This window comes from Gadus morhua, chromosome 3 (genome assembly GCF_902167405.1).
Source record: "Gadus morhua chromosome 3, gadMor3.0, whole genome shotgun sequence".
NCBI lineage: Eukaryota > Metazoa > Chordata > Actinopteri > Gadiformes > Gadidae > Gadus > Gadus morhua.
The window spans coordinates 9,676,578-9,690,796 of record NC_044050.1 but is presented as its reverse complement, the minus strand read 5'-3'; the positions used below and the strand labels follow the sequence as shown (position 1 = coordinate 9,690,796).

Here is a 14,219-nt window from a genome sequence, read left to right as displayed (position 1 = left end):
TTGACTAAACCTGATCTTCTTAAATGTGTTAGTTGCTTTCTAAAACAAATAGGCCTACAAATAGAATAATGGTGAGAAGAATAAAATACTAACATCACTTTTCAAGGGAAGATGATTTTATCTGTCTCCTGAGCCCACGACCACCTGTGGCTGTCCCCAGAGGTGAAGCCCCCACGCTGGGCTGGTTCTGACCCAGAGGTGAAGACCCCACGCTGGGCTGGTTCTGACCCAGAGGTGAAACCCCCATGCTGGTCTGTTTCGGACCCAGAGGTTTAAGCCCCCATGCTGGGCTGGTTCTGAACCGGAGGAGGGGGGTTGGCTGGACTGTTGGAGGATGGGTCCCTGGCGGTAGGTCCGACGTCGACCAGGTTCCTCCGGGGGCCACTAAACCCTGCGGGGGCCTCATTGGGCTCCAGTGCCTTCACCTGGGGGCCCCCGGCCTGGTTCAGGGTGGCCGCGGCGGGCCGAGCTTCAGGGCCCATGTTGGGCTGGAAGTGGGGCCCGAAGAACCCACTGTTGCTTAGCTTAGCCACCATCTGTAGAGGAGCAGGGGTCAGGTGACCTGTGTGACCTGGTTTGAGTTCATTAGCTCACATCGAGAACAAAGCCCTTCCCATATTTACCTCAAGCTCTTCAGAGCTAAGACCACCCAGCTGTGCGTTCTAGGAGAGAGTGACACAAAATGAACACGAACACATAAACATGTACGCACCCCTTTTTAAACGTGCTCTAAATGTCTGTGTGTATACTATCTCGTTAGTCACGGCGGCGCTGTTTGTTACCATTGGCCGATGAATCATGTAGACGATCTGGGGGTTCTGTGGAGGAGAAGGAGGACAACGCACGGGTTAAGGGTTGATAGAGCGAGGTAGGCTGTAGCAGCCGAGGAAATGTGTTTCTCTCTCTCTCTCTGTCTGTTCATCAGGACTGCATCTACCTGTGGCTGCTGCTGCTGCTGCTGCTGCTGCTGCTGCTGCTGCTGCTCAGTTGCCGGGGCAGCGGCTCCTGGAGGCGGCGGCCCCGTCTCCCCTGGTGATACTGGACTCTGTGGGGCTGGGTTTGGTGGGGGGTTCACCTGAACATTGGGGGCTGCCGGCGCGGCGGGGTACATCATGGGATATGCATACGGTGTGTACTGTGGGGAGGGGGGAGAGACCAGAGATGTTGTAGCAGAATGAATGGATGTAGAGTTGGAGTAAAATGCACTGTTTTATTAACATTACATTGCGCCATGTTAGCAATGGATGCAAAAAGCACACAATACTCGTTGGCAGTTGGTGGTCGTATATATTTGTAATAAAAGTAAGAAACAAAGATGCATCACAACATGCATCAACAAACAACAAAACAGGCATACAATACAATAATCTGAGGCCTCAGATGGGAGTTCGCCCCGCAAGGAGAAGTCCACTGAGTGGCTAAAGTCAGGAGTTCTTATACACTTAGATTTGGTTCTTGAGGGCAGCTGTCCCCCAATAAACCAAAAGCCTTTGTTTACCAGATGGTAATCTATTGATTGAAGTTCTTCAGGATGTTCTAAATAAGGGGTCGCGGCCGTGCCATGTAACCCTTTGTTTCCCGACGCTCCCCAGGGGGTCGAGGAACAGGCCCAAACCAAGAGAAGATAACACGGGAACAGAGTGGGAACAGATTATATCACCAACCACAAAGGTTTACATTTTAGACGACCCTGAAGGAGAGCAGGATGGCAAGAACATATGGAATAATAAACAAAACCTAAGTTCATGAAGAAAAACATAACAACATGTAGATTTTCCATCACAATACTACCGGGAGAGAGGGCTTCATCAAGCTTCATCTAGGTTACCGTTATTTTGGATACATATTTACACAGAGTGGTTTACATCAAGGACAGTCTACTGGGCAACAGGACAGCCCTTTGCTGTGGTTGGTATGGTGCCCCCTTGGGGTCACATAGTAGAAGAAAAATACCTTGATGTCTAAATCTGCATGGTTTTGTAAACCGTTCCGTCGGATTCCGAATCCGTGCTTACGGTTTACCCAATCCTTGCTCACGCTTTACCCAATCCGTGCGCACGGATGTGGTATTCTACACAGCAGGATTTCTCCATGAGCATCGTGAAGGCTGATCTTACACGGGCCTCATGCATGGGTACGAGGTGAGGGAAACATAGTGTTTCAGCCAGAGATGAGTTTATTTTTAACAAACATTTAAATATCATCATGTGAAAAAATAAACCCTACATTCAGTCGTCCATACTGTATTGATGCCGAAATGCATCAGATAGGCGTTCACCGTCACAATAGTAATGGGGGATCGCTGCTGCGTAGAACAAACCAAATCCGTGCGCACGGATTGGTTAAACCGTGCGCATGGTCTCGGAATCCAAGGGAACGGATTCCAAAACCATGCTCAGGGATTGACACGTCAAGGTATGTTTTCTACCACGTGACCCCAGGAGGGCTCTGTGGGTCTTTACACCCGTCTGAAAGGTTCAATGACCTCAGTCTGCCTGAGCGAGACGTGCAGCGTGTCATTAATGAGTTTAATCCCCTCTGGAGAACAGGTTAATCCCTGGCAGGGAAGCAAAGGGTCATGCTGTCATTCCATTCAATGATGTGTGAAAACCAATCAGTTGTTGAAGTCAACACAGAGGTTAAAATAAGAGATAATCAAATCCCCTTTTTACATTGGAGGGCGTTACATTTATTTAAGATACATTTTTGTCCAAAGCTACTTACAGTAAGTGCATTCAGCAAATAAGATTAACCCCACTTGTCCTGCTTGGTAAGACTTATCTAGAGCCCACATATGGTTACAATGCAAAAAATACTGTTGAATTCTCACCTGCTGGTTCCCTTGCAGGGATGGGTAGAAAGGAAAATATCCATAAGGATTTAGCATCTGGAAACACAGCAACCGCACACATAGCGTCATTAAAAGTTTGCATCAACGGTGGAATAAAACAAATAATAATTACACAAATAATATACATTATGCACATTAAATAAATAATTATGCAAATCATAATAAGTATATGCATGAAATGTATGATTTATATATAAATACATGACATATATTATATCAATAATGAAACGCAGTCATTTATTATAAATAAAACACTGGTAGTTATTGCTATAGTAGTAGGAGTACACCAGTAGAACTGTTGCAGCAGCATTGGGATTTAACTGGTAGAATACCATAGGAGGCGGGGCCTGCTGGATTGGCTGGATTGGAACCGGAACTCCCTGCAGTAGTGGTTGAAGGGGCGCCTGCACGGCGGGCTGGTGGGCGGGCTGGGGGCCGGGCTGCTGGGGGTTAGGCTGCATGGCGGGCTGAAGGGCAGGCTGCATGGCAGGCTGCTGGAGGGCGGGCTGGAAGGGTGGCTGCTGCATGGCTGGCTGGAAGGGCATCCCCCTGGGAAGCCCACTGTGTGTGAACCAGGGTGGATGATGCATGGGCAGGTAGTACTGGGGCATGTACTGCGGTTCTGGGTGCTGGTTGGGCAGGTGGTACTGGGGCAGGTACTGTTGCTCTGGGGGCGGGTTGGCCGCAGTGAGGGGATGCTGTCCCTGTTGACCAGGGAGGATCTGGACCAGAACCTGAGGTCCGGCCTTCTCACCCGCCTGCTTCACGGGTGGAGCGCTTTGAGCAGTTTGTTCCATCCCTTGTGTCTCCGGGCCTGGAGTTACCTTGGAGAAGGAGACGTACATGTCGGTTGTAGCAGTCAGCCATCTCTCACAAAAAGTGTGGCTTCTTCTTTGAGATGCAGTGGATATTTTTATCTTCTTCACAAAAAATCCCCTTGAGATGGCAAAACAGCTGATATTGAAAATTAAATGACGAGGCAAGTAACTTTGTGTGGGCCAAAAAAATAAATAAAAAAAACTCAGTTGGAAGCTATTTAAAGTAACAATGTTTATCGGACCGATGTGGTATTTCACTAAGGAAGTAAGGAACTGGTGCTACTTACTGGTAGTGCAGCTGCGCTGAGTGCGAGACATAGCAGCATGAAGGTCACAACCATCTCCCGAGGCTTTGGGTCAATCAACAACAACAACAACAACACCCTCAACTCAAGATCTCGCTGAAAGCCTTATGAAGATACAGCACCCTGGAGGAACATTTGAAATGAGACCGAACCTGGGAGGAGAGGATCTTATGCTTTCAACGCTGATGCAAGCGACCAATCGCACTCCAGCAGGTCTCCAGCCTTTCTTCAGCGATTAAGTCATGAGTTTAAAAAAAGAATAGTCCGTTAGCTAGCGGAATGCCTCCTAAGTGTCATTTTTCGTTTGTTGGTAATGGGGTAATGTCTAGAAAATATGTTGGAACAAATACACAGTGGCCCAACGTGGTTGGCTTGGGCTTTCATGCGGGCCCCGCTGAGGCGTGGTGGATGTGTCAGTGTCTCATGCTGGGGTAATTATGGCTAGCCAGGATCTGCAGACAAAACTAAGCAAAAAGGTCATTGATTTTGTCAATTTAGATAAACATTGAAGGTGATGCAATCGCTTGACCATAGGCCATTATTTCATAGTTCACAGAAGATCTTGTTAAAAGTGTTTTGATGGAATGTTTTTTTGTAGCTACGCTAGGTAGGCTATTAAAGATTGATAGGCTATAATGATTAAGGCCATTACATTGATTTGCAGCACAGCTAATGGAAACAGAAAAACTATTTTATATTCACAAGACGTGTTCCTTTTTTTTGTCCAACTCTGCACTGTGGACTGCCACTCTGTTCCTAGCGCTCTCTAGGTGGCAGACTGCTACGATTACAGAAAGATTACACAAATAGTGTTTTTCTCGTCAAAAATCTGACCATGGATTTGAAACTATTTCCTTTTTGGCATGTCTCATATCCATATAAAAACCAATGAACGCATAAAATAATTGAATAACAAAACATTACAATTTTGTCAGTTTCATATCCACACGCGCACACACACACACACACAGACAGGCACCACCAAACACACACACACACACACACATACACACACATGGACACGCATACACACTGTGGCATCCCGCCCCGTAAACCTCGGCCCGGGCGGGTCAGAGGTGTAGTCGTGGACGGCGTGTACCGCCGCCACCCACTGTCCGTCTACCCGAGGCTTGGACAAAGGGAGGAGGAGTGTGGCATCCAATCACTTAAACCTCGGCCCGGACCAGCCCGAGGGTTGGTCCTGGATGGCCGGTACCACCATCACCCACCAGCCGGCGACGGAGAGCACCGACCGAACCCCAATCAACGGGATGGGAGACACCTGGCTGGACAGCCAGGGAACCGCTTTAAAAGGCACTCGGGAGCAGACCAGGAGGGCAGACGGGTGACGAGAGACGGAAAGGGCCGAGCCAGCCCCACCGTAGAGTTCCACGGAGAACCTAGGGGTAGTCCGACCTGTCTGATTGTTAACCCTGTGTGCAATAAATGCCGTGATCGGCTTAACCCTCGCTGAAACGTGTGATTTGTCTGTGAAACCCGGCGACAACGAGGACCGGGTTACCACAACACACACGCGCGTGCGCGCACACACATGCTCCTGCATGCACACGAACATGAACACACCAACTTGCAAATACACACCCATCAACTCAAACACAGACAGAGAGACAGACAGGCACACACACACACACACACACACACACACACACACACACACACACACACACACACACACACACACACACACACACACACACACACACACTAATCCAACAATGTAAAACACATAAATCCTCAAGCAATGCATTTATATTTGTTTATATTTATTTATGCATTAAAGGATACATTCGTTATCGGTATTGGAAGAAAGTCATGTAAAAACCATGGCAAGAATATCACTGTTGCGAGAGGGTGGAGTATTTCTCTGCTACAGTACAGGGAAGCCGACGGCAGTGGTTTTGGTAGCAGTGCACGCAGTAGAGTCAGGACATAACCACTGGGAACAGCAGCATCTGCTGAGTAATGCTGAAGCCAAAAGCGCAGCCGTCTTTAGGACTAAGCCCGGTTATTACTGGCTGAGAGGTAATCCCCCTGCTTATGATGGGCCCTGCATGGTAAATATCACCCTGGAGCAGCATCGGTGCTCCACCCTCCACCACCCCACCCACTACCGCCCTTAAACACCAGTCCCACCCCTTCTTAAGGCACCAATCAATGGTTATTGATGATGAATGAATGATGAGTGAATACATTCTATTGGTTTTCTAACCTTGTGATATAAGATGACCCCATCTTATATGAAGCCAAAACAATCCCTAACCAATACTGTCACACAACACTGACTAATGCAACATCAACACGAAAAGCAAGCATTTCAACACAGCAGAAGCAACATGCATACGGAAACACACACACACACACACACACACACACACATGTTGAGGCGATCGCACCAGGCTGAAGCGTATTGCATGTTTAGTTTCTATCTTGACAAACGGTGCTTTGTAGCATCTGGCTCGGCCCCGGGGTAATTTGCGGCTCTTTAGCGGTTAGTCTTCAGTGGTTAGACGTCCATGTCCCCGCGGCCAGGGGTCCGGGCGGGGGTCGAGGTCAGGGGCGTAGGGGCCGGGGTCCGAGGTGGGGCCGGAGGTGGGGCCGGAGGAGGGGCCGGAGCAGGCAGGGGCCTCGGGTACACAGGCCAGAACAGGAAGGGGTAGCGGATGGGCGGAGGTCTGGGGCGGTACCACTGGAAGGTGGGGAACAGGTAGGGGTAGAACCTCTGCACGACGGGGGAGAGATTAGGTGGCTTTGTATACAAATGACATAGACTTCCAACCCATTTTTGTATTGATTATTATAGTATATCTTACCTCATCACTATCAGAGTTGCTGCTGCCATAGTGATGCCCGTAATTCTGCAAAAATTACGGAGAAGTTTAAAGAAGGTAAAGTGCATAAACCAAAATATTTTGTTACCGTTTCAACTGAAACAGACATTACGTTTCGAAAATCCTTATTCTACTTTTTTTACTTCAAGAATATATGATCAATGCATCAGGATAGTGTTTTCTCACCACATGGCAGGTCATTGCGAAGAAAATCACAAACAAAACAAACTTCATTGTGTCCTTGAATCTGCAATAGAAATCATAACTCAATGCTTGAAGTAGCATTAAGGTCCAACACAGGCAGTCGATTCCCTTCTCCCAAAATGATATTGAACAACAACGCACACCTACATTTACTTTTAAATTTAATAATTTAGCCGATGCTTTAATCCAAAGACATCAAAACAAACAATCAATATCAAAGCAGTCATTTCAAAGAAATGAGTAGTTACTAAAACAAGTGCTCTAGAACCGCTAACTAAATTGACTAAATAAGTGTTCAGTGCGCTACCTTTAAGCAGATCCTTCAGAGGAAGTCGATTAGGTGTTGACCAGAGCCTGTGTGCTTCTACATGATGATTATCCACGCTCTAACCTTCATACTCTGTTGCTTCACCTCTAATGTGGTCCGTCTCATAGCAACCTCTGGACACATCGGGACAATAGGCAGGAACACGACTATGATCCATCATTAGTGATAGCTTCACACTGTTAATCCTACAGGATTTCCTGCCGATCCAGACACAACCTTGCTAATCTTCTTGAAAACAAACCGCGTGTGTGGAAATCATCTGTGGAGCAACAGCCAGCGTTACTCTGGTGTGTGTGTGTGAGTGTGCATGTCTATCTTTCTCTCTCTCTCTCTCTCTCTCTTTCTCTCTCTCTCTCTCTCTCTCTCTCTCTCTCTCTCTCTCTCTCTCTCTCTCTCTCTCTCTATCTCTCTCTCTCTCTCGCTCTCTCTCTCTCTCTCTCTCTCTCTCTCTCTCTCTCTCTCTCTCTCTCTCTCTCTCTCTCTCTCTCTCTCTCTCTCTCTCTCTCTCTCTCTCTCTCACTCTCTGAATGACACACAGAGGACCCAATGACCCATTTCATTGTTTGGTTCAAGTCAGAGAATCTTGCTGAGTCCCAGCCTTATGCCAGACACGATATCCAGAACATATTTGACTAAATTCCTTTCTCTGTCTCCTTCAGCATTTCAGTAAACTCATACAACCCCCCCCCCCCCCCCCCCCCCCCTCACACACACACAGAAACACAAACACCAACACACACACACACACAAACACAGACACCCACAAACAACATTTTTAGATACAGTTCCTGCAGTGTATTGCAATGACAAGCCCTGTTACAGCCGCTGTTATCTCTTTCTCTCTCTCTCTCTCTCTCTCTCTCTCTCTCTCTCTCTCTCTCTCTCTCTCTCTCTCTCTCTCTCTCTCTGAATGACACACAGAGGACCCAAAAACAGTCAAGTATTTAATGTCTTCAATTTTGATGGCTTTGATTTCTGATCAGAATGATTTGGGATATTTTTATATCATACTTATTTTCGTAAAATTAAATGTAAAAAAACTACGTTTAAAAGCAATTAAATTGAGAGCCTGCTATTCATGAACATTCGGGGCCTAAGCCTTTTGTGACTCCGGTGTGTGTGTGTGTGTGTGTGTGTGTGTGTGTGTGTGTGTGTGTGTGTGTGTGTGTGTGTGTGTGTGTGTGTGTGTGTGTGTGTGTTTATGTGCGTGTGCGTGTGTGTGTGTGTGTGCGTGTGTGTGTGCGTGTGCTTGTGCGTGTGTGTGTGTGTGTGTGTGTGTTTGTGTTTATGAGTTTACTGAAATGCTAAAGGAGACTCAGAAAAGAATGTACTCAAGTATGAATGGGAATCTGGAAGTTTATCTGAATTGAAGCAAACAAAAAAACTACGAAATGTAGTTGTACACAAAAAAACTACAAAATGTAGTTTTTTGGTGGTCTCAGCGGTGATGGCTGTGGTCGCTGGTGCAGCGGTGGGCGAAGTTAGCCGGCAGGAGGAAGTGCAGGAGCATACGACCAAATACCACCGACACATTTATTATTTTGATGCATGATTTATTGAAGAAGTCATACAGAGGATAACAAACTGATTTTAAACATCCATGTTATCCAACTCCGGCTCCGGTCCCCGCGGTCGGGGTGGCGGCTCCGGCGGTGGCAGTGGCGGTGGTCGCAGCGGCCGGTGTGAGGTTAGCCAGCAGGAAGGGCAGGAGCATGGTGAATATGTCGGGCTGGTTCTGTGGCGGTTGTTGTGGTGGGTACACGGGATAGCGATACGATGGGTACCTATACGATGGGTAGTACTGCGGATACTGCATGTATCCAACACCACCATAATACCGGCCCATCTAGAAGGACAAAAAAAAGTTCAATCTCAACAAAGGTTCAAGCTCAGTGAGTTTGATTTGTTCAGCGTGTAGGGCTGCACCATAGATGTCGATACCCACCTCGTCGCTGGCTGAACGTTCAACGCGGTGGTTGTCCTCAGAAACCTTAATAAATGAAGGACAGCATATTATGGTGATTTATATAAATTTTCAAAATTTTTGCAAAAATAACAACACCATGCATGGAATTATTTGTAGTTGCATGCCCTGGATAAAATAACGATATATCTCAAATATAATGATACCTACCGACATGCCGACATTATTTAGGCCTATCATATAGGCCTATTTAAGTTATTTTGTAGCCTTCACATCCACTCGGACGGATACTTACAGGGAAGGCTGAACTTATTGTTATAAAACACACGACCACCAACAGGATTTTCATGACTGCAATACACTAGATTGAAAAATACACAAATACATGAATTAACTTAATATTCACGACTATTGTATTGACATTTGACATGAAAACATTATTTCACAAAATGTGCGTACCTGGGTCAAGAACAGCATTGAGTTCAGTAGATGTGTGGTGCTGAACCTTTCTGAATTGTGTAACCTGTGCTTTTCCACCTTTTAAAGAATATAACAGCCTCGTCAATAGCCAATCGGCTGTCAAACTTGTTGTCATTCTGTGTGTGTGTTAATGGCAGGAATATGTCGAAATGGTGTTTTTGTGAAGTATAATCACCCAAAAGATGTGGCCTGCAGTGAACGCAGCAGATAATCCGGAGTTGTCAAACCTTGGGAAATGTTGACCGCAAATGATTCATATAGGCCTACTGAAATCATATTACAGCAGGTTTGGGAAAAGACTGCTTTGGTGACCCAGCATTTCCTCATCCCCTTTGCTCATGAATGCCCTTTTTTAATTACTAATTATTGTGTCTAAAAGGGTTAATATTATAGGAAAATATATGATCATACATTTAAGTTTCTCTCCTACTTTAGCATTTGTTTGTGCACTCTTTCTTTAAAGATTGTTTTCTTTGCTTATAGTTCTCCAGTCCTTAGGAAAGGGCGAGTAAGGAGCCTGGAAGAAAGGAAGTTCCTAATTATACACAGGGACCCGCCAAACACTTTCCAAGTCACATGAATTGATTCAGGGATTCGTGAAATCCTCACAGGGCATTTTGGGCACAAGTAGTATTGTGCCCTAAAATGAGAATTGGGCACAATATGGTGTGGGTATAATATAGGGCAGATAAAATAATCTAAAATATTTAGTTGGAGCTTGGTTTGATGTAGGCCAGGCAGTAATGGATTTAAAATTATGTTAAATTTCTCAACGATATTTAGGTATAAACATTTATAATTAGTTTTCTCTCTCTCTCTCTCTCTCTCGCTCTCTCTCTCTCTCTCTCTCTCTCTCTCTCTCTCTCTCTCTCTCTCTCTCTCTCTCTCTCTCTCTCTCTCTCTCTCTCTCTCTCTCTCTCTCTCTCTCCGGACCATCACGACTAACATACTCATTAGTATATGGGGCATTCCATACCTTGAGTCCTCCTCAGAAAATTACTCTATCAATCGTTAAAGCATGTAATAATCATGTTTGATTTGTTGTTAGCAGATTATCCTTTTTGTCAGAGAGACTGTGAGTCTGGCAGTGTGGTGAAATGTTGTTGCTGGGGTGTTGGACTCCCAGCCAAAAGGTTCCAGGCCTGATCTTTGTAATCTGTAAAAGCTAGGATTTTTCTTTGATACAGGTAATAATAGAACAAGTAGGAGTTGGCACACAGAAATCATCATTGGGGTCGAACCGCTGAGGATAAGCAGAAAGATAGCTAATGCTAGCCTATGCTAGCATATCAAACTGAATCGTAATGGTTTTTTTAATAGTAGGTGAGTGCTGCCAGCAGCGCTCAGCTATTGTTATCCATAGGCTTTATTCTTTCTTTCTTTCTTTCTTTCTTTCTTTCTTTCTTTCTTTCTTTCTTTCTTTCTTTCTTTCTTTCTTTCTTTCTTTCTTTCTTTCTTTCTTTCTTTATTTTTCTTTCTTTCTTTCTTTCTTTCTTTCTTTCTTTCTTTCTTTCTTTCTTCCGTTCTTTCTTTCTTCCTTTCTTTCTTTCTTTCTTTCTTTCTTTCTTTCTTTCTTTCTTTCTTATTCTCAATAGAATTTTGGAACCTGATCCTTCCAATATTTGTCACCTAGACACTCCGTTCCACTTCTAAAATGTTTATATTACCCATCAATCACACAGTACCATTCTAAATTGTTCTGTATTTAAAGTTTTTTCTAAAATATTCTACTTTTTAAGTAATCTTTTTATTATTTTAGTCATATAGTTCTACATCAGCTAAAAACAGTACTATATATGTCGAAATTGTTCAGCCAGTCTCTTTTTCAAAGTGAGATTAGGTTGCAATGATTATCTAACAATACCCTCAGACTAGCAGCACAGGGCTGTCGTCATGCGTGTTGTAAGACCTGGGAGTCCCAGGCTTAGGCCCTAAATGGTTTATGAGCCGCTGTACACACACACACACATGTTTGTGTGTGTGTGTGTGTGTGTGTGTGTGTGTGTGTGTGTGTGTGTGTGTGTGTGTGTGTGTGTGTGTGTGTGTGTGTGTGTGTGTGTGTGTGTGTGTGTGTGTGTGTGTGTGTGTGAGTGTGTGTTTGGTGTGTGTGTGTGTGTGTGTGGGTATGTGTGTGTGTGTGTGTGTGTGTGTGTGTGTGTGTGTGTGTGTGTGTGTGTGTGTGTGTGTGTGTGTGTGTGTCTGTATTTGTCTGTGTGTGTCGTGTTGACACACGACTTTTGTTCAGAGCAGAGACATTGCCCCTAACAGAGAGAGCTTTCATTACACGGTGCATCGTTTCCCTGCAGCTTATTCAGGTTCATTGGTGGTCTCAGCGGTAGTGGCTGCGGTCGCTGGTGCAGCGCTGGGCATGGTAGCCAGCAGGAGGAAGGGCAGGAGCATACGACCAAATACCACCGACACATTTCTTATTTTCATGCATGATTTATTATAGAAGTCATACAGAGGATATCAAACTGATTTTAGGTGGGTTGGGGGGTTGGGGTCGGAGCTGGGGCCGGGGTGGGGGCCGGAGCCGGGGCTGGAGCCGGGGCTGGGGGGGAGTTAGCCAGCAGGAATTGCAGGAACAAGGCCCATAGGTCGGCCTGGTTCTGTGTTGGTGGTGGTGGTGGGGGGAACCGGGGATACGGTGGGTAGAATGACGGATACCGCCCCATCTAGAGAGACAAAAGATCTTTAATCTCAACAAAGAGGGAACCTCATTGAGTTTGAGTTAGATTTGTGCAGTGTGTATGCAGCGTATGTGTCTGACTGATGCATCACATCTGATGGACGCCACATACTTCTCTGGAATTGGAGTCAGAGGAAGAACGAGCAATTCTCTCATGCACTTCGTCCACCTGTGAAAATATTGGTTTTAGAATTTCACCAAAACAGTGGCTAGCATCTTGGCCCTTCAGCCAGAAGGTACTGAGTTTGGTCCACAATGCACATAACCTTACCCGAAGACAATCTAGAGTGAGGTGCCCTCAACCCAACAGCCCCTTTGATGACATGTATCTGCTCTCTGTAATTGGCTTTGGATAAAAGTGTCTGCTGAACGACAGAAAATACTATGTAGTAGAAAACATTTTTCCACTCACTGGAAGAGCCAGAGCCAGACTCAGGAGACATCCAAGCAGTACCAGTATCTTCATCATGATTTCACCTTGAGGGGGAAAAGGAAACTGAGAAGATTAACAAATTGGTCAAGATTGGAAGCAAAAGCATTGAAGTTTAAAACTTAATGAGTAAGAATATTACTTGATTATTGTCCCAGCAGTTGATCGATTCCACAGCTGGATGACTTTGATGAAGCTTGGACTGGAGTCTTCGTCTTAAATAGTGAACGCCACTCTGACGTCGGTCATGTTGAGAAATTAATTCAGATCATTATTGTGACATTGCATCCTTCTGTTGGGTATACAGGTGTGTTGTCTTGGGCAAGATGCTGGAATGTATGCAGGGTTATTTCAAAATGATGTCTAGAATATTAAATAGAGGCAAGATGACACAATATACAATCTACTGTAATCCTGAAAGCAATTAATAAAGGGTTTTACTACTAAAGTCTTATCATCTTCCTCCCAGGGAGGGTGGACGTGGGTGTGCTAGACTAGGGTGGGGTTGCAACCTGTTTTTAAAGCCGGGATAATAGGAGTCTGATCAGAAACAGACTGCATGGAAGAATATGTTTAAACCCAGATTATGTTAACAGCCATGAGTCCATGAGTCAAGTAATCCGTTATTTCACTTCACTGTCAAATCCCCTATCAATGGTCATAGCATATTTGATGGTGAAAAATAAACAATAAATGGTAAACTTGTAGAGAAACTCTGTGCTTATCAATCCATAGATAAAGCATGAGATTAACACTGCCAGGGTTCTTAAATTCCCACTTGGGCCATTCATGATAAGTATACTATGTGTGGTGAGCAAGCAAACAGAATCATAAGATTCCGGATTTCCTAGAGACTGCTGCATGTGCATTGCCTGTAAGACCGTCTCTGGGTGATGAAGTCGTAAAGTGTGTTTTTGTTTATGTATATAAGCCAGCGTAAGGCAGCTTCGGCTCTCGCTGTGACCTTATTCCTTTGGCTTTTATTTTGTTAACATACACTCGCTTCACTGGTGACCTTGACACTCTTGGATGATTCTGGATTTATTTTTTATTTTTGTGGTTGACAACAAATATGGAACATACTAAGGAACATGTTTAGGTACTACTAGTTTACAGGGGAGGTTAAATGATAGCTTCAGTCATCTCAAGATCCCCGAGCCTTCTGGTGAGGCGTCTGTACTCAACTACAGTCTGGGTTTGGTAACAGAACTATGACATGACTCAAGCTCCCAGACAAATAAGGGACATGTTTATATGTGTTTTAGACCCGCATTTCATAGGAAGTTGTCACTGAAACAGCATAGGACCTAGCACTCTACAAAACCAAGGGACAGCAATGTA

The 14,219-nt window shown here is 45.1% G+C and overlaps 2 protein-coding genes and 1 long non-coding RNA gene across 3 annotated transcripts; all 3 read right to left on the bottom strand.

The window, feature by feature from the left end:
* Positions 1 to 272: 272 nt before the first annotated feature.
* On the bottom strand, positions 273 to 4,115 carry LOC115540284 (proline-rich protein 2-like). Its single transcript, XM_030351432.1, has 7 exons — positions 3,957 to 4,115; positions 3,184 to 3,675; positions 2,831 to 2,887; positions 992 to 1,135; positions 750 to 818; positions 624 to 662; positions 273 to 536 (listed from the first exon to the last, which is right to left on the bottom strand). Exons 1-7 carry the CDS (start codon positions 4,008 to 4,010, stop codon positions 273 to 275), a joined length of 1,119 nt encoding a protein of 372 aa, XP_030207292.1. The 5' UTR covers positions 4,011 to 4,115.
* A 1,654-nt stretch (positions 4,116 to 5,769) lies between these two features.
* LOC115540673 (sulfated surface glycoprotein 185-like) lies at positions 5,770 to 7,627 on the bottom strand. Its single transcript, XM_030352157.1, has 4 exons — positions 7,335 to 7,627; positions 7,010 to 7,070; positions 6,806 to 6,850; positions 5,770 to 6,714 (listed from the first exon to the last, which is right to left on the bottom strand). Exons 2-4 carry the CDS (start codon positions 7,055 to 7,057, stop codon positions 6,499 to 6,501), a joined length of 309 nt encoding a protein of 102 aa, XP_030208017.1. The 5' UTR covers positions 7,058 to 7,070; positions 7,335 to 7,627; the 3' UTR covers positions 5,770 to 6,498.
* A 4,936-nt stretch (positions 7,628 to 12,563) lies between these two features.
* LOC115540198 (uncharacterized) lies at positions 12,564 to 13,097 on the bottom strand. The gene is made up of 3 exons (XR_003976134.1): positions 13,021 to 13,097; positions 12,861 to 12,925; positions 12,564 to 12,617 (listed from the first exon to the last, which is right to left on the bottom strand). It is a non-coding gene; the product is annotated as an uncharacterized LOC115540198 (long non-coding RNA).
* Between the last annotated feature and the right edge of the window lie 1,122 nt (positions 13,098 to 14,219).